At 37.0% G+C, this 20,484-nt stretch overlaps 1 protein-coding gene across 2 annotated transcripts in view; it reads right to left on the bottom strand.

Annotated features, from left to right (window-relative positions):
• Positions 1–20,484, bottom strand: part of WDPCP (WD repeat containing planar cell polarity effector) — a 102,228-nt gene that overhangs the window by 71,409 nt on the left and 10,335 nt on the right. For both annotated transcript variants that reach the window (XM_086630973.1, XM_086630965.1), the window contains exons 6-9: positions 17,896–18,010; positions 14,874–15,007; positions 10,308–10,499; positions 1,061–1,670 (exon numbers count right to left, since the gene is read on the bottom strand). In XM_086630973.1, coding sequence (XP_086487099.1) covers positions 1,061–1,670; positions 10,308–10,499; positions 14,874–15,007; positions 17,896–18,010 — 1,051 coding nt within the window. The remainder of the gene's footprint in view (positions 1–1,060; positions 1,671–10,307; positions 10,500–14,873; positions 15,008–17,895; positions 18,011–20,484) is intronic.

Here is a 20,484-nt window from a genome sequence, read left to right on the forward strand (position 1 = left end):
AGCTTTATACAAATGAATCATAAAAAAATCCTGTTAAAGATCAACACAGACAATCCTGTTTCCTTGGACAGACAGTGGGCAAAATAATGAAATTTTCCAGGATGAGTATATTCGACATGGCTGTCTGCTCTGCTGAAACACTGGCTTGGTAGTCAGAAGATTTAAGCATGATTGTTTTTTTAGCTCTCACAGTGGGTTTGCACCACTGTAGCTTGCCTGCCTTGAATGGAATGAATGCAGTTCTTGCTGATGAGCAACTGCAGGGGTTTTAGTGTTAGTTCAGCCACTGACGCGTTGTGTAACTCTTGGAAAGCCTTTTAGCTTTTCTTTACTGCTTCTTGTTATTCTGTTTGTAAAATGAAGATTGTAAGATTTTACTCTCTTAAAGTCTCCTTACACCTAAAATGAGAAGTGCTATACAAATTCTAAAATTAGTATTATTATTTCTTTTTTTCCACAAGTCCTGGCAAATTAATCGAGAGACCAAACTTCTCTGAAGGTAAGAAAAACCTTCCTTCCTGTGTGAAAAGTCTTCAAGAAAAGAAATGGTGTAACTTCATGTACTGAAGTCAGGAAGAACGGAGTACTGGGACAAACACACATTGTAATGGAAGGGACAGTTGCATCACACACACAAAAAATAATTTCAGAAAGACAAGAGCATTACTATCCTATTATTAAATATAGCTTATTTCAGCTTGTCAGGGGAATTACTACAGAATGAATACAATTCCAAAAATTATATACTACAGAATAAAAGAATTTTCAATATGAGAAATTGTTACGCTTTATTAGAGTAGCAAGGAACACAATGGGACCCTGATCCAACAACAGATCGCGGTCCTATGCTGTCAGACCCCTTATGAAAAGACACTAGGTAACTGTGAAACATAATTAATTCCTTGGTTCAGATCTTCAAATGTCATTGGAACTACGTGCTTTTAAGGCTATGGTCCCATATATCTAAAAGGAGGGTGTTGCTTTCTAACTACAAAAATCTTGCAAGGTACAGATGTTTCCCTGAGAGCTCAAGGTTCAATAGATGTGCTCAGTAACTTACCAAGTTTAAAGTGAAGTACTCCTAAGGGTCCTTTGTCGAATCTAACCAGCAAAAGCTCATGAATACCTGTGCCGTCAGTGCTGGCAGATGCAACATGAGGAGCAGTCCACTGGATCTGGATGAGGCTGCTAGGCACATCAAAGTGTTTACTGAATTGCAGAGTTGCCACAGGTGAATAGTCTTCTGCCAAGAGCTGTATTTTAATTGGGGATAGTGCTGTGTCAAAAAGTTGCAGCTCCCCTTGAGAGCTGCCAACCACGAATATGGCTCCAGAAGGGTGGTAGGTTATTAACGCAGGCAGCAGTTCTGCTTGGGCTATCAGAGTCACTTGGTTGTAGGCTTCATACAGAATTATCGACGAATCTTCACAACCCAGAACTAGTTTGTCTTCTGCAGCGTCTCTGCAACAGCTGATGGCCTTGGATCGTAGTGGTATTCTGGTGACTGCTGCACACTGAATTTTGTTCCTAACACACTTGTAGACGCAGCTGTCAGCCATGGGCTCTTTCTCTGCAGAGATGGAGTGCTCTACTGTGTAAACCTGATAAGGCTGATTAGTGCTGAAGCTAGCATCCAGTGGATCCCATTCTGTACGGACATAACTCAGAACCTGAAAAAAATCCAAAACGTTTCGGTAGTCATTTCTAAAAAACTTATTCTTACTTTGATGATATAAAAAATAGACTGTTGCAAGTATGCTTTCTCATAGGTCAATAAGCTAAAACAAATAGGCATTTTAGAAATGGAGTTGTAAAAATCTACTGGTTTAACTTTTAAAAGGTTAATTTCTTTGATTAAAAAAACCTGCAATATAGTTTGAGCCACATTTGTTTGTCCAGCGTATATAATAGGCTAGCAGAATAGAGGATAAAAGAGGGGATGGTCCTAACAGTGTTGGTAAGAGGAGAAACAAGCAGTTGACTGATATAAAAGAATAACTGATTATTCACAAATGGAGTAGAAATCACAAAATTTCTGGAAAAAATATAATAGGTTACTCTGAGCATCACACATAGAGCATTTTTGATCATTTATTCTGGGCCATGGTGACAGAAGATATTACACTGCAGTGGTAGAAACAATGGCATGTTTAAACAATGTATTCTCTACATCGCCAAATGAGTAGGTGGTAGATGTTCTTTGGTGCCATATAGCATTAGATGTAGAATAAATAAATTTGTGATAGCAGAAAAGGGGGACTATTTAGGGGCACTTGAAGGTTGAATGAACTGGAAGAAGAACACAAAGGCAGAATATGATGCAAAGACATCAGGTGGTAAAGAGCAAGAATTTGTAGTGTGGAAACACAGGAAGTACCATAAAGCGATGGAGATTCATGTCCTATAATACGTGGGTTTGAGCATGAGGTATTAAACAGGATGTGAGCAGGGAAGTGTGGGAGAAATACTAGCTGTGAATAACTTAAAAATTGGCTTATGAAAAGCTATTTCTCTGAAGGAGAAAGAAAACTAATGTCTCTAGAAAAATGAGAGTACTAGAAGTCAGTCAGAAACTTGATGGTGTTTGTTCATGCAGAAATAAAGGGTGAAAGGAAAATGTCAGACTGAGCCAAACCCCACCCTCAGATATACCCAAAGCATTCTTCACACTATAAACTAAAGCTGCTGACCCGCCACTAATTTTGGAAGCCCCTTCTTTTGAGCCAGGTGGGATGCAAGTACCATTTACACAGAAAAGGGTAACAAATGTGATTAAAAGGTAGAGAGAGGGCGAGGGAGGAAATCTGGAAATTTCAGGCTGAAAACAGAAATGCACACACAATGTTAAAGCAATTTGAAGTTGATTTCCACAGATCGCAAGACCAACTGAACATATAATTTAGCCTTTCATCCTGTAAAGGAGGAGAATAAGAAATTAAGATTTTTTTTTTTGGCATACCACCCGTTTCTTCAGAAGCAACTGATGAATTGATAAACAAGTTATTCGGGATGTTGATTGGACTGATTAGGATGTTTTGTTCTGATAGTTTACTTATTTTTTCAGTAAAACAGTTTCTAACTGAAAAGAAAGAAAAAAAGGATTATTGCAATTCTGTGGCTGCTGGTTAAACACAAAAGTCTTAGATAGTTTAAGATGAGTAGCTAGGGACATTCAAAGAACCACTCAGTGCAAAACTGTTTAAATCAGAAGCCAATGCAGCCAACTTGGTTTTCGTAAGTAAACTGATTTCAATGAAGAGCAGTTATCAATGAAAATATATGGCAAAGAGGAAATAAAAGATTAAATTACTTAAATAGTCTGAAAAACTTCTCATCTCCACCATTCCCCCGCCAATGACTGAGCCTCTGCAACTAGTCATTTATGCCCACAAAATGTGCAGTGGCTACTGTGCAGATGTTAGAACTGCTGAAATGTGTAGCTTATTAGGGTGTTAAATTGCACAGCAAGGAAATGTGTAAAAGAGGTTATTGTGGACAAAGGATTACTGTGACCACAGATATCTGTGACCCCAAATAAAGACAAGGTGAAGTGTTATTGTTTGTACTGCAGTTTTCCCTAAGAGTATGTATAGAGATCCAGGTAAGCTGCCTTTCAAATATGTGAAATAGAAATCTTGCCCAAGCAAGTCTTCAAAGCTTCCATAACTTCAGCGAAATGAGCCTTGAGGCCCTCTGGGACTCAGATTTCTGTCTTCCTGTGGCAGGTTTCAATGCACTGCATTATTCATCTACATATTTTGATCCAAAACCAGTGTTCCTCTCTGGACATCTCCTCATAAGCTACAAGAAAGTCATGAAGATCTACAGAATAATCAAGCCTATGAGAGATGAAAGACAGAAGAAAGACTGGCCTTGAAGTTTAAGACAATGGAGACAAAAACACATGAAAAATGGCTTTTAGAAATCTGAAGGAGTGATTGCTGGAAAATAGCAATGGAAATAGTCACAGAAATGTAAATGTTGTCATCTGATCGTTTGAGAGTCAGGAACCAAACTGAATCAGATTAATAACTTCGTTCTGCCTTGTTAGAGAATTGGGACAAAATGTTGCTCACTACTTTGAATTTAAAAGAAAGTGGAACCTTATATTTTGGAAGGCCTATTTAATGAGCCTTGAGAAGAGAAGTTTCCTAGTTTCACATAATTTTTAGAGCAGATCCTTGAAATGAAGTCTAGGGTAGGGCTGGTTGCTGTATATAAGGTAATTCTAAACTAGGGAAAAGTTCTTGCGAGGAGAGAAAGAATATTTGCTGCATTTCAAAACAGAAGTTTTGACATAATGTTTAAACAAATTAGGCTTAAAGGAAACTTTCCTAGACACTGCTGTTCTTATTCTGGCTGAAAACAAGAGAAACATTTCTCCTTAGATTGGAACAGATAAGCTGCTTCTCATGCATCAGTGGCCTCATGTGCCTCTTGGAGGAAGAGTACCAAACCGAGAGACTTCTTTGTTCTGGTTTCCAGTTTTGCTGAATGTAACTGGTATTTGGCACTCTGAAGGGGGAAAAAAAAAATATTCTCTTTCATCTGAGAGGGAAGATTTGAGTTCCTCTGTCAGAAATGACTTTTATTATTAATTCTTCATGCCACTAACTGGAAAACTAAAGCAGAGAGATATACAACTAAAGAAATGTGTTAATAAGGCTAAGATAATGCTTTTGAAAGATAAGAAGTCTAACCATCAAAACATCTTTTTTTTTTTTTCCAAGAAGATGGTACTCCGTCACCTGCCAATTGTTTTTCTATCTGGTAAGTAGCCACATGCTAGTAAACGTAGCGCGCACAGTGCTTTAGCAGTCTATTTAAAGGAGTCTGCTGAGATTCCTTCCTGGTGAGCATTCTCTAGAACCCTAAAGGGCAACATTAAAATAGCAATATATCTTGAAGTTAACAAAACATTTGTTTGGGGAACAGGAAGGCAAAAGCTGGAAGAGTTTCCTTAGAAGTGGGTAGGACAACTGTAGATTTGCAGAGGAGGGGACAGGGCAGGGGATCTAAAAAGACAGAGCCACGATATCACACGGCAGGGTGTATAATCCCATTCAACGCTGAGTGCTTTCCATAAGTCTTAGGACTAAGCACTTAGCCTTGGATTCCAAGGGAAGATCTCTTGAAGTACTGTGGATGAAGTAAAACCAATTGTTTTCTGTAAAATAAATAAATAAAATTTAAGAAATTTTAAAAGTCCTTTCCAGTTTTGTGACGTGTATGCTACAAATATACAGTAAATGTATTTAAATACTGTCCACATAATTTATGTGTATTTCCCTTGTTAATGTGGCAGTCGTGCAGCACTACTGCACATTTACATTGTTCTCCCCTTGCAGTACTGGTCTGTGCTCTGCATCAGCTACTCAGCAGTACGAGAGACACTACGTATGTCAAGTTCTCAAATCCTGGAGTCAGAAATTCTTAACAATCCAAGTAAGGAATCTGTTAATCTTTGTAAATAAGGGGACTGAATTATGCTAGTTAAAGTACTTTCTTTCATTTTATGTTTGAAAGAAATAATAGCACTAGCTTGTGTGGGCAGTATCACTCTTCTCAGTGCAAATCTTTAAACACTTAAAATTGAAGTATTTTGCATAGAGTGCTGGGAAAGGATAAAATCCACATATCAAAACAAATAAGAGTTTTAACTGGTAGTTCTTAAGCAGAAAATTGGCTTACCAGGCAGATAAAAAAAGAAAACAAAAGAAACAGAGAAATAAGCTTGCTGTGACTGAATCGTTTGTCTTTCAGATGGGAAAAACGTTTGATTTATTTTATGGATGTTAAAAAAATTCTTATTTAATTTCACACAGTGAGGCTTCAAATAACAACAAACACTTTAATTAGAAATGTAGAGTGGAAAGTGTAGTGCACACTAGAGTGTAAAATAGTTTTAAATACAGCACCGTGAAGGCAGAAGAAAAAAACCCAACCCTATATTTAAACATTTCTAAAATAAAAATGCAAGACTCCTACTCTAGGTTACTTATTTGGCTGCATTGTATTTACAGTCTCACATGCAATCTTATTATTTAGATCTCCAGCCAACATTTATTCTTATTTTCTTTCAAAATTTATCATCATCATCTTTATCCCATATTATTCATTGAACTTTTAACCCAATGGGACATCAAGGATTTTACATTCTTTGCTGTACGTGTGTGAGGTATTTCAGCTATTCAGTCACACATCGTAGATGTTTTTCTGAGTGCTACAGTAATTGTAGGATAGCTCACTCATAAAAGATCTGCTGTGTTTATTTCACAAGTTTGAGGCACAATGTGGAAGCAATAACTATTAAATATTATTTTTTGGGAGAAAGAAAAATAATATTCTCTCTCAGTTAAATTATTTTTTCCACAAGATTGAAGTATAATTTCGGTGATTCACACTAGCACTAAATGGAGTGAAAATAAACATGGCAAAGACAAATGCAAAGTACTACAGTAACTGAGCCCTGGCATCATCACCTCCTGTTAATTTATGTTTGCAGAATAAAGTTCATGTTGATTTTAACATGACTTTCTCTCAAAGCATTTAATCCAAGGGTGATTTCACATCAGATCCTATTTATTCATAGCAAATTGTTTGAAATGATTTCTGGAAGATTCCTCTTCTGGTTTTGAAATCAAAATACCAGCATTATCTCCACAGGGAGACAATTTAAATAACATCCTTGATCATTGGTACTTTAACAAAGAAGAAACAAACGAAACCCAAATAATTAAATAAATAAATCGAAGGATGGATGAGTTTACTGAAGGAAACAAACGCACACAAGAAAGCAGACAAAGGTTCAACAGACAAATCTCCTGCAGCAACGTGCATGCGTGTATATAAATGTACATCGCACACTAACGTCGCAAAGTCATACGTTAAAGAGAAAAGCACTTTTATTTCTCACAGCATTCAATATAGTGAACACTGATCTCAGACAAAAAATGGAGTAAAACAAGCCAAAGTTTGCCAGGAAAAAGTTCTTTCTGTTTTTAGAGGATTAATATCTACCTTTAACTTTAATAGTAGCAAATGTTACAACATAAAGCCACACAGCACATTTCAAATCAAATCTATAGTGTATTTAAAATGTAAAATGTATTTCCTCCACTAAGTTGAAAAGCTGTTTAAGTACACAACACCCCAAACATTGTATATGTGATGTGAATTACCCCTGTGCAGAACATACAGTTACGGCATATTATCATGATGGGGGGTTGAGTTGCCTTGTCCCAGAGCTATTCCTGTCCTCATCCTAACAGGCACTCTTCTGGTGGGCAACAAATATCACTTGGAAAATTCTTCCAGGGAGGAAGAAGTAGCACCTAAGTGCCCCATTTACCTTTGCTCTGCCACAACGAGAACGTCAGTAGCTGGCAGATCTTTTTGTGGTTTTCATAAGTCAGCACCAAGGTGCTGTAGAATGGCTGTGGGTAGCACCCATTCGTTCCCTCGGGTTTGATTTACTTTTTCATAAACCCAATATGCCAGCCAGCTCTTTATGGGCTAGGCATCCAGCAACTCCTGCTTTCCTGTTAATTTTAGATAATAATGCTGTTTCATCCAAGTGATACTACTATTTTCAAGTAAAATGGTGGTGGTATTATTTTACTACACTTCTTTTGGTAAGCTCCAAACTGAATCGGCTCATGTTTCTCATTCTTCTTCTGTTGACAATAATCATTTACTGGGAGAAAATTCATATTATTGGTCAAATATGATAAAATACGGATTTACTTTAATGCATAACAATGGGATGCCATATTTTTATTCTAGGTATATACCTGAGGAACACTAGAAATGGTAAGGGAGTATAGTCAAAGAGAGGCAGATAGGCATGCTTACAGAAAACTGTACTTTTGTGGTATCTGACCTACAGAGTAACTGTTTAAAAGCTGTCCACAAATGCTAACTATGTTTTCGGTCATGTTTAAGCTATCGAATGATCCTCAGAAGTTAAAGGTGATAAGTTAAAGTTCCCTTCCAAGACTCTGTAGGGGAAAAACATACCTCAGTTAATTGCAGATTGGGGGTTGATGCTACTTCTAGAGCTGCTGGGTTATGACATCCCCCATCCATCCACAGAAATTTCACTACTATCCATAAGAAGCACCAGAGAAATCAAGAAAAAGACTCCAAACATACCATATGTTACACATCACAGATACTTAGGGAAAGCGTATAGCCAGAGTGTCTTGAGCCTTACAGAGCAGCCAACTGAGCATCCAACACGTGAGTACATGGAACAGACTAACTGACAACTAGCAAGCCACTTTCTTATCTATATATAACTAAGTTTTCCATAGCCCTGGCATAGTGCTTGGTATTTTATTGACAAACACAGGAAAAGAAATTTCTTCTGAAGATCTTCAAATTAGAACGGACAAGTACAGGCAAAGAATCAGAAAAGGAAAAGCAACTGAACAGTTAAATTTGGCAGTTCTGTTTTTAGAAATAATTTTCTTATATTTGTATTACAATATGGGCTAAATTAAAAGCATGATGAGCTTAGGCCTAAAGGCTCAGTGAATGCTTATTATCATTATTGTGTTAAACACCAGTGATGTGCTTGGGACTATACTAGACAGCCTCAGGCCTGAGCAATTTAGAGTCTAAACCAGAAAAGGATAAACCAAGGTGTACGGAGAGATGCAGAGCAAGGCTGTAATTTGGAAATCTCCCTCTAATATAGAAAATGAAATGGAGAAAGCTTTAAACTGACAGGGTGGTTTCTGTTAATTTCTTAGAAGAAATGAGTCTCTAAAAAACGTCTCAGAAAATAGAGATTGCAAACTGCTATGTTGGCATTAGGGAGCTTTCTGGAAGACATGGGAAGGAAACAAGGGGCATGGGAATGTCGCTGTCAGAACCTGGACATACGGAAGTCATGGTAAGAAATAAGATCTGAAATGTTAGTAGCGTGAAGTTTCATAATATCAAACCGGCACGGGGACGAGGCTGAAAAAAAACTTAGAAAGAACGGACACGCATTTTAGCTACCAGAGTAATTTTTATATGTGATGGGGCATAGCTGCAGGGGGAATCGAGAGCGGCAGGTGTACATCAGGCAGAGCAGAGAGATGAGCCAAAGATGACCGCTAGTGGAGAGAGGTCAATTGAAAGGAAATCAAGAAGGCAGAACTGGAGGTAATTTAAACTTGAATTCTACAATGACTAATGACTGAAATGAGACAGAAAAGCTGTCTCAACTACATTTTCTTGCTTGCTTTCAATATATAGAAAATCCCAAGGGAAAAAAAAAACAAACCTCACTGAAATTAATATTAGTTATCGAAGTAATAATTCCAAGATGTTAAAACATTTACATCTTCCCTAATTAAAGAGAACAGAATGTTGTTTATAAGAGCAGTTTATTCTAAAGTGTTGCTTAGGGTTTTTCCCTACAGGGAAATAGCCCATTATAGCTAATCCAGCAGAGCTATTCCACAGTTTTTAGTCCATATTAGTGGTGGCTTAAGTGAAACAGAAAATAAAACTCCAAATACAGGAGAACCTATACAAGATGCTAGTCCAGAACAGCTTTTATATTTTAAATTCAGGGCCCAGTTCTTTTTAGAGTATGCCCAGATAGCTTCATTTTTAAGTTTTTACCTAACATAAGAAACTGGATTCAAATATTCTTAAATAGATGAAACAGAAACGAAATAGAGGAAATTGAAACATCTGCCTAAAAAGGTAAGCTAAGCAAGTGTCAGGAAGAGGGTCAGCTTGTTGCCTTGTTCTAACTTGTAGCTTACATTCCCACCTGTAGATGGGGAATTTTGACTTTTTCTTTAAGAAAAAAAAAAACAGTCCCTGATTTGATCAATACTCATAGCAACAATTGAAGAAGCATCTGGGTATGGCTAAAATTTTATAATAAAACATTTAAAACAGATGTAAAATGCCTATCAGTTAAAATTGCAGACAGTGTAAAATTGCATTAGACAAGCATGCAATAGCTACAGTTTCTAACTCAGATTAGAGTTTTCGAGTGGTACTCTGACACTTTTTTATTTTCTGTGTTAGCAGCTCTACAGCTATTCCATTATAAAGACCTAAATTCCTTGCTACATTTCTCAGACTGCCAATTTTGATGTGAAAACAGTAAACATACTAAATAAGTTGCTTTTTCAATAAATAATGAACTTTTATTTTTAAGATTAGAATGGCTGATCTTCCTTTCCTATGTTTTTATCATCTGTTCTTTGTATCTACCTGAATATGCATTTAAGTTGAACAGTTACTTCTTTAGCAAATCCGAAAAAATCACATAACAAGAGATTTCAGGACTTTACCTCCAATTTGCCATGTGCACAGCCTAATAGCAATAGGTTGGCTCTGTCCCTCTCACAGGAAATAGGAGACCAAGGCCATGCTCCATCACTAGTTGCTGACCACCAGCAAATGACCATGTCTTGCATACAGTTTATTGCCAGGTGACGTTTCATCCTTCTACCTTCTGGTCCAAGTATATCAATATAAGAAATCTGATGGAAGAAAAAAATGCAGGAAATACTTGAAGTGATAAAACAGCATAGTAGAAGCAATTGGGAGCATTTACTTTGGATGTGTGAAAGAGAATGTATATATACACAGAGGACTGCATACATATATCTTCATATAGGCTGTCTGTAAATGTAAAAAATATCTCCTCGGACAGAAAAAGACATGCTCACACTTTTATCTACGGGGAGGGGATTGGGAAGGAAAGGAATGTGAGTTAAGAAGGAATTTACTGCAATGACTCCAATCAATACCAAAAAGTACAGTCATGGTTGCTTGACAGCATCGACCTACACATAGGATTTAAGCTTAGCCATATTAAATGACAAGTTCTGCAAAGCTGACCAGGGAGCTAAGGCTAGTGTTTAAGACATAATCAAATATTAAATATATTCTACAGTGTTTGAGCAAACATATATCTTTCTTTTTCCTCCCTAAATTAAGGAATCCAGATACAAACATCCGCTTTGCAAGAGAATATATACTTTTCTGCATAATGTGGATGAGCTACAGCATCATGCGTAAAGTTTATGCAGCTCTTGAGAATTGTGCCTCTTTCTCAGGAAGGATTTGTGGAATTTATTATTCAAACTCTGTTATTTTGGAGCATGGTTATTTGAAAACATGAGCAGTGCACCATCTGGGTGACACATGCCAAGGAAATATAGATTGCACCGCATTTCTGCTTAAGGAATTAATGGAAGGTTGATAGCTAAGGGAAAAAAAAACTATCTTGCCATTGCTGGTCAGCAATAATCGAACCACTTTCTGGGGATTAAGCGCATGGCTAAGCCTACTGGACCAGACACTAGCAAAGGGCAGGGGGTCTTCTTATCAGAGAAATGCTTCTGGAGCCAGTCTCACTACATGACAGATTGCTTTCATATTCCTGTCTGCAAGGCAACAAAGGATGGCAGTAATGCGATAATGCCAGAGTGCAATGGGTGTTAAGAACCCGTTGCATTTATGTATTGTATTTAGTAAATAATCAGGCTCATCCAAATTGTGATCTCACCACTCAACGAAGGCCATTAAAATCAAGGTTAATGCTTTAATAATCCTTTGCTGTTTTTTATATGGTCAAAAAGAACCCTTTTCTATTTGCATGGTCATAATATTATTGACCTCTTCATCCCCTGAATACACATCAAAAGGAACTGAAATCAAAGTAATTACCAATGTTGTTCTCTCATGGTAAACATTTAACTCCTTGTACCATCTCCTCCTTCAGTAAATTGAAATGGATTAAAAAAACACACGGATGGGAAAAACTTGCAAAAGGTCAATGTTTTCAGAATATCTTGTGTTTCACTTGTCAAAATATTCTTCAGAAGTGTAAAGATAAAACATACACAAAAGTTAACAGGTAGCTGATACTTAAATTAAACCTATATATAAGTGGTTAATTTGGTGACAACATATCTATTAGGATGGAAAAACACAAATACTTTCACAGATATTAATTCGGGCTGTATTGCAGTGTTAACTGTTCATAGTACTTTCACATGTAATAGCAGCCACAAATCTCTTGTGGACTAATGCTACCGAGAAAAGCCAAGCGATAATAGTTGTTTTTCTATTTTGCTGGTCTTCAAGACTGTAGTGATTCATACAATGTCTTCCTTTCTTTTTTAAAGTGTAAATAAAATCCAAGGTGATATCGTTTAGAAAAGAAGAAGATAAAGTAATTCTTCCCTTTGGGTATGCATTGTGTAAAAAAACAACTTTTGGATAAATATCAAACCGTGAGGAGGTAAGCATGGTTGACTTGTTCTTATTATTAATAGCACTCTGGCAGTCTGGTACTGCCCCGCATTCCCTGTCAATCTTGCCCATCATGAGCCTGGACAGTGAACAATGTGAAGTTGCTTCCGTCCAGCAACCAAAGAAATTACAATGTGAATATGACAGAAATTTAATCATATCATTACATACGATTGTAAGCAAGAATCTCCCTCGCTTTAGGAATGGGAATTTAAACCTAAATACAATGTACATTTCTCAAGGCTACGCCAAAAGTCAGAGGCGGAGATGAAAGCCACACTCAAATTTCCTGAATCTTAGCTCCATATTTTAATCCCGTGGTAGTTTTACACCAGTGCAAGCTACCTTTTAGTTCAATTTCTCAGTCAGTCAACACTAAGGAACTGTTTTTTCTAAAGCGTGTATTGTTACAAGTTTGCACATTTGCAATCGAGGACTATCTTTTGTTTCTTTTGTTACTACTGATAGGGACACTACTGTTGACTGTCTGTGGTCTTTTAGCTTTTGTAAGTTTGACCAAAAGTAGCCATGAAGAACTCTAATCCAATGCAGAGAGCTGACATAATATTATTGCAACAGTGAATAATACTTTCTGCTGGCTCACACTTGTGCAATTTTGAAGATAATAAAAATCATATTTAGCTGCCTAACTAGCAAGCCTCAGACAAAAGAACATTCAATTAAAAAATGCAAATGCCTTTTTTCAGCTGGCAAAGAAATAATCCATAGTGATTCCCACTGATTTCAAGAGAAAGCAAAGTTAACATTGAACATGGAGGCGTTTCCAGAAGCTCAGCTGTGTCAGCAAAGAACTGAACATAACAACCCTATTAAGGAGTACAGCGAATATTTCTAGTTTCCTAGGGCAGAGAGAGTTTTCTATGGATTAGGCTTTTTTTCTTTCCCAAGGCAAAAAATGCCATAAACATTAGATCCAAAACGTGCCCAGCAATACCCAGAATGAAAATATATTTTCTAAACATAAATTAAGAGCTATGGCTCTCACAATTAAATGATGACAGTAGTCCTCAGCTCCCCACAGCTGCTTCATTAAAGTTTAGAGCTATTAACCCCCACCCACCTTGTGTCTAAAGGACAACCTTAAGAATCACCGTAGGCCAGGCACAAGTGCACATAATTTTAAAGCAAACTACGTATCAGCTCAGTTCCTGGTGAACAGTGAACTGTCTCAAATCCACGTTATAGAGGTTGGATCAATCTCGCAAACACAAGTCATTGCTGAAAAGAGGCCCTGAACTGAAACAGCCTGGAAAATGTATTAGATATTCATCCTAGCAGAAAGTATTTCTACCAAGCAAGTTAAAACGTAATATGGCAAAACTTAAATTAAACACATCCTTAAAAAGCTTGCCTTGGAGATACAAACTCCCTTATGTGAGAAAGAAAATTACTGAGAGGTTGTCAAGGGGAAAATATTTGCTAGCACAAGATTGTTTTCCTTAATATTTATCCACTCTGAAACAAACGCACTCTCTTTTGCTCACTACATCTTTCTACCTTTCTTGGGCAAAGGCTTGTGTCTTCTTCACTTTTGCAGGGAATCGGATGCAGCCCCTTTCCTGCTCTGCCTGTTCAAAGTTAATTGCCTTTGGCTGATTACTTTTTCGTACTGTTGCAGCGTTCACTTCCACCTCAGGTCAGCCATTGCTCTGATGCCAAAGAGCTTATGGTCGAAATAAGTTAGGTGTACACAGTCTCATCCATCCAAGACAGTGTAATTGAGCTTGAGATGAGCTGGTTTCTACTGACATCCCAACTAGCTAGTTTAAAGCCAGCTCAGCTATCTGGACTATCTATCATTGCAGTGACTGTGGTATAGACACACCCATACATAAAGGGCTGGAAAAAAGGAGAACTTTAATCTTCACTGTGTAAGTATGAATTGAGACACAGAGGCACCAACTCACTTGTCTAAGGTCACAAACACAGTTTGTCAGTGGTGAGAAACTGTGTATGTCTCTATTTTGAGTCCTAGCTCAGTGGCTTAATCGTAAAACCAACTCTCCCAGCAATACGATTACTGAAACTAGAGGGAAAACAAAGATTTCTACAAAGAATTACAACAGCCTTGGAGCTCAGACAGATGACTGAATTATCATAGCTTCATGAGTTCGTGTGTATCAGCTGAGCCATAGTAACTGACCATGCATGCATTTTTAGCCCACAGCAAACAAGAGGTAAAACACGTTAGCTTAAACCTTTTACACTGATGTTTACCATTACAGATTTTGCTTCACGCTTGTTAGATGCCGAGAATGTGCAAAGGGTCAGTTACTGCTGCTCAACTGACATGAGGTAATCTGTTAAGCAGGGGTAACTCAACTGTGTGTCTGAGGCCTTAACCTAAATACAGTAGAAAATTTGATCTCTCCTGGCACAGTATTTTAACTCATTAACTCAGAATGCCATGTAATTTTTTGGGACTTTTCAATAACTGCTATTTTTAGAATTTGAATTCTTCCGGTCAGTTATATAAAGGTTTGCAACTTATACTGGTATACAATAGCAGCGAGTACCAGTGATTCATAATGTAAGGTTACTGCAGTATTTACAGTCACCATTGACAACTATACCTTAAAGTCCAAACAAGACAGTTTTTCCAGTCTTTTGTTTACATTGGGAGAATCCATCTTCTTTGTAAACTGAATAAAGCAGAGTTGGTTATGATTCTCAAACGACAAGATGATGAAATTGTCTGTAAGAATAGCTGAAACAAAAAAAAATTGTCACTACTGTAATACCTGTTTCTAGTAACAAAACAAATTACTGAACCCTCCACTGAGACATTGCAAAAAGCAATTTTTTCAAGACAGTGTCTTAAATATTACACTGAAGCCCCTGTAATCTCCTAAAAGACATCAATGTGTCATCCTGCCAGGACCTTCTTGGAAGCGAGAAATAAAGCCTAGGGAGTACTCTGATTACATAAACCCGAATAAATTATCTCATATCAAGTTACCACTACATTCGAATATAGGTTTTATGCTCTTCCACATTAATTTTAATCTTGTTTCAGCCTTCGATTTTTTTTTTTCTTATGGTAACACCCACCAGTATTTTGGAAATGCACCTAATACAATGTAGCTTGTGTTAAGAATGATAAATGCAAATCAGTACTTGAGGTGTATCTGGTATGTTGACGTTGTAAGGTTCCGGGTGCTGCTGCAGACATCAAGGAGGCCATTACATACACGACTATGCTTTAGAGGAGTTCTGAATTTGTTGACAGCTTCACATGAGGGTACCGAAACAATACAGGTAACCAAGATGAAACAGACTCGCTCGGAGTCTGGAAAAGTGCAGTGGAATCCCCATTGTTATCATAAGGGGGTGCTAGATGAAAATAGCTCAATATAAAAGAGAATAACTAACTTGACAATGAAAATTAATTAGACAACAGTATCTCGGATTTTTCCCAAGTGTTATCCAGATATTCAAGCAGTGTCCACATTTAAAGAGATGTCTGAGAATGAAATGAGTCGTCAGGGTAATTAGTATCAGGTCACTGAAGAATTGTCAATTAGAATCAGGTTTAAAGTAAAGCTAGCAAGTTGTTTGCAGAAAGTAAACTCAGAAATCTCTGCTAGAAGGAAATTGTCAAGAAAAGTGGAACCGGATTTAAAAACAAACAAACAAATCTAAACCCTGTGGAACAACCCTTGAAAAACAAACAAACAAAAGCATTTGTGACTAATATCATAGATTCTCAAATGTATTTTAAATATTCTTAAGTAGATTGACAGTTTAGTCTCACATATAAGCATTGAAAACTGTCTACTCAGCTTTGCTTTGGTTTAGTCTGATTTACAACCAACTGCATTTTCCAATAGTCATGTACTGGCACAGCTTTGAAGTACCTGGTATGCAAATGCTAAAGGACAAAGTTTAAAGCCAAATAATTAATGTTTATAAATATGTAAAGGGTGACTGTCATGAGGATGGAGCCAGGCTCTTCTCACTGGCATCCAATGATAGGACAAGGGGAAATGGATATAAGCTGGAACATAGGAGGTTCCGCTTAAACATGAGGAAGAACTTCTTCCCAGTAAGGGTAACAGGCTGCCCAGAGAGGTTGTGGAGTCTCCTTCTCTGGAAATGTTCAAAACCCGCCTGGACGCGCTCTTGTGTGATCTGATCTAGGTGGTCCTGCTCAGGCAGGGGGATTGGATTAGATGATCCTTTGAGGTCCCTTCCAATCCCTAACATTCTGTGATTCTGTGATTCTGTGATTGCTTTTGAAATGTAGGTTAACACTAGCTTTGAAAAAAAAAAAAAAAAGAAATGGTGGTAAAGTATCTGACATGGTGAATCAGAAGTTATAACCGAGATCCTAAATGCACATGGAAATTCAAAGCTACTGAGTAGAGTATCCTCAGTATGTACATAGTTAAAATATTTTTATATCATCACAGACAGTTCACATTAAAGATGACCTACAGCACACCTCAGGTGCTTCTGAAATCTGTTTCAGTTGAAGGAAAGAAAGCAGGATTCAAAGATCCCTGGACAGGTGAGAACGAGACTAGTGGTCCCTTGATGTTCAGTATCCGTAGTTGTCTGGGGCAGGAGTGGAGACCGGATTGACATGAATGCAACTATGGGGATAGTTAGATCGTTATTCAGATAGGACCCATATGCCACAGAGACATATTACCCTAAAAAGGCAGGCAGTGTAGTTAGTATTCTATATACTAATACTGTAAGACTTCAGTGTCTCAAAATAATTTAGAAAATGAGAAATTCTGTTAAGAAAGCAATTTTTCTATAATTTCTAATCAAATTTATTTTTAGATCTTGCCTATAAATAATAAAAATTAGGAATATTTTATTAGAGGCAAGAAGATTATAAATGCAATCTTAATTCTGTATTTTGTGCACATAATCTGACCTTTATTCCAAATATTAAGAGGCACGCTACTCTGAGTTAGAATTACAATATTTTGTAAGTAATTTTCACAGATCTTAATCTTATCCATTTCTATGTATACACAATTGTTAAAATAAGAACTGTGACACCTGGTTGGGTTCTCAGTGGAGCTCTATAGACACATGTTGAAAAAGCTATAGTCGTACTATGAATCTGCTGAAAACGGGTACATTCTCATAAGTTTTCTTCTGCATTAAACTAAAACGTCATTTTTAGCAGTCACTAGTTAATAACAATAGTGAGATTCTGAAAATCTAGAAACTAAATCAGAACACCTCCATGTAATTACTTTTGTCCAGCCTTTTCTAATAAGTAAATATTTTAATAACTATTCCATATAATTAATCAGTTGGCTAATGTTTGGTTCCATCCCACTCTACCACTTATGAGATAAACATGACAAGTTCAAATGGCATGTTCACAGTGATTAAAATGTGTAAGAAAGTGAATTTTAGAAACCCATTCAGTATTTGACAAGTCGGAAAACTTTGATGTTGAATATTATTCTTAAAGTGTTCTTAGTCCTGAGGGTTGTAACTATGGCTTTACATGCAATTACTTGTTGTGTTTGCAAGTCCCCAGTGGCAATAATTAGTCTACCTGTTGACATACCGTTTCTCTACTCTATTGTTAATGTAGGCAATTGATTTGCACGTGGGTGTAATTACCGTCACTGATGGTGTCAGAGATGAGCTTCCCCACCAGGGTCCTGTCAATCACCACTTTCTCCAGCTGTGGCCCAGAAAGGCTTAGGGACACCAATATACCTGAGTGAAAGAGGAGCTAAATCCAAATAGCGAGAAAACAAGACATCAAGAATCATTAATAAAGTGAAATGTTCCAAGGTACATATTAGCAACTGTCCATTACGTAGTAATCTAATTTTCGAAATTACAAAAAAGACTTTTCATTGATGTGAAGATGTCTTATAATGACTTTGAAAGCTTTTTCAATGAAAAGGAGAGGTGTAATATGACACTGAATTATACAGGTACAAGAACCACAATTGCTGTACACTTGAAGATGCATGCGAAGTCCCCACGTGTTGCAGAAAATGCACTGAATTAGTTTGTTAAAAACGAAGATAAAAATTCTGTCTTGAATGAATATATGAATGATGCTGATCACTCTGTCATCCATGGACCTGTTTTTTCCTGTATAAAATAACTGCCTAGTCTGCATGAAAAAACATACAAAGTTGGGCTTCTGGTAATTTTATATTATTATCACAGATTCAAACCAGCAGCTTTTTGCTGTCCTTGTTGTTTTTGATGATTCATACATTGTTTGACTTAAATAATGGTGCCCTACCACAGTGATAGCTGTGGGCTCCTAATCAATCCGTATACACCTTGGCATAGGTTATAGATGTCTCTCTCAGAAAGAAGGAACGTAAATCATTGGACAGAATAGTCAAGAGGCTTATTTCTGCCTAATTAATCTCAATTAAATGACACATAAAAACTTGAAGACTAAGTCACAGTACTTCTCAGCTCCTTCTGACACCGTATCTTGTATGAGAGAGAATGCTCAGTGGGAGGAGTTATGAAAGCCATTTATTTTTGCATAATTAAACTTAGCCATTTTCTGAATGCAACTATTACAGCAAAGAAATTCAGAAAACATACACCATAAAATTCCCTGCTCCACTGTGCGTTGATCTCACTTTGCCAAGTTACTCCAGTAGCAGGAGTAACGAAAAGCTTTATTAGAGAGATATTGTTTTCTTAATAATATGAAAAAAGACGAAGTCAAGAGTTCATAAAAAAAAATTCTGACCAGATTAATTGTTTAACTTATTGCCAAACTTGGGATCTACAGAAACCTTGATGTAGAAACACCGAAAAAAATCACTACTGTGACTTCAGTCTTCACATGCAGTACTGAAAACACAAGTGTATTTTAATTCTTCTTCCATCACCATCTCTGATCTTGCAAGCTGCTAGACTAGATGACCTCAGTGTCTACATTAAAGTTTTGGGCCAGCTCTCATTCCTGCTACATGGCAGCAGTTCTGAAGGACTCATTCTGGCAGCTAGGTTCATCTCTCTCTAATCAGTAAAAAAAAAAAATTAAAAAAAAAATCATTATTTGTTCAGCAGAGGCTATAGCAGCCCTAAAGTTGCTGAACAATCCTTTCTGCCACAGGAATTCTCAGAGGAAAGACCACTGCAGAAACATACAGAGGGCTTACCAAAGACCAGAAATCCGTGACTCCAGCTCTTACTTCTACCTAATAGCCAATTTTAAAAGAAATCTCCGTTCTTTTACAAAACTTACTACTAGAGAAATGGTTGCTCTTGTAGTAAAATTTGGCATAAAAATCCCTGTTTGTTTTATGCTAGAGCTGTGAGACAAACATGGTTGCAATATACTTTTTAGTACAACACACTGGCACATGAACACCAGGTGAACTTCCTTGCAATGAGATCTACTGGATTGTATAATAAATAAAAAGTACTGGGGACAGGAATCTAGTGATATATTTGAGCTTGCCTCTTGTGCGATGCTCTCCTCTCAATAATTTAGCTACCAAAACGCTGCATTATACATATTTTGCTATATTACTAAAGCTCTGTGCTCTCTGAAGCAAAGAACAGGACAAGCATATTTAAACAAATTATCTTCTTGCCCCGACTAATATCTTTAATCAACATTTTTCCAATCTACTTTCCTGTCAATTCACAGTAGTTTGAAAAGAAATTTGAGTGATATCTGAAGTAGAAACAAAAAATACCTGTGATGTGAATGAATTTGTTGAGAACAAATGATCTGCCAAAGCCTAATCATGTATTTGTTTGATAAATATAAATTGTCAATGTTTCAATATTTCCTGTCATGACAGATGTCCTTTAAGGTTTTGTCCTAGTAAAAACGTTAGACACAGTTACACTTGTGCAGCTTTTATTATGATCTTTCAAAACTTCAATTTATCCTTACGTTGAAGCTAGATTAGATAAAATCACAATTTATTTCCAACTTGATAATGTTAAGTCCAGCAAGGTTTGACTACGGTTAGCTATAACTGCCCGAAGAACCTAGTTGAAAAAGTGAGGGTTGAAACCCAGAAGTTGACAAATCCTCAAATCCTCAGAGTTATGTGCCAAGAAGAGAGCTGGTGCAGTCACATAAATAAACTCTCCAACTTGTGTCTTCCACAATGCCTTTGCTTGAGAGCTATGTTTTTCCCCCAGAAAACGTTACTGTGATGGTAGGTTGCTGTCATGCTTCCTTTCCTTGGAGGAACTGAGAAGAGT

This window comes from Tauraco erythrolophus, chromosome 2 (assembly GCF_009769465.1).
Source record: "Tauraco erythrolophus isolate bTauEry1 chromosome 2, bTauEry1.pri, whole genome shotgun sequence".
Classification (NCBI taxonomy): domain Eukaryota; kingdom Metazoa; phylum Chordata; class Aves; order Musophagiformes; family Musophagidae; genus Tauraco; species Tauraco erythrolophus.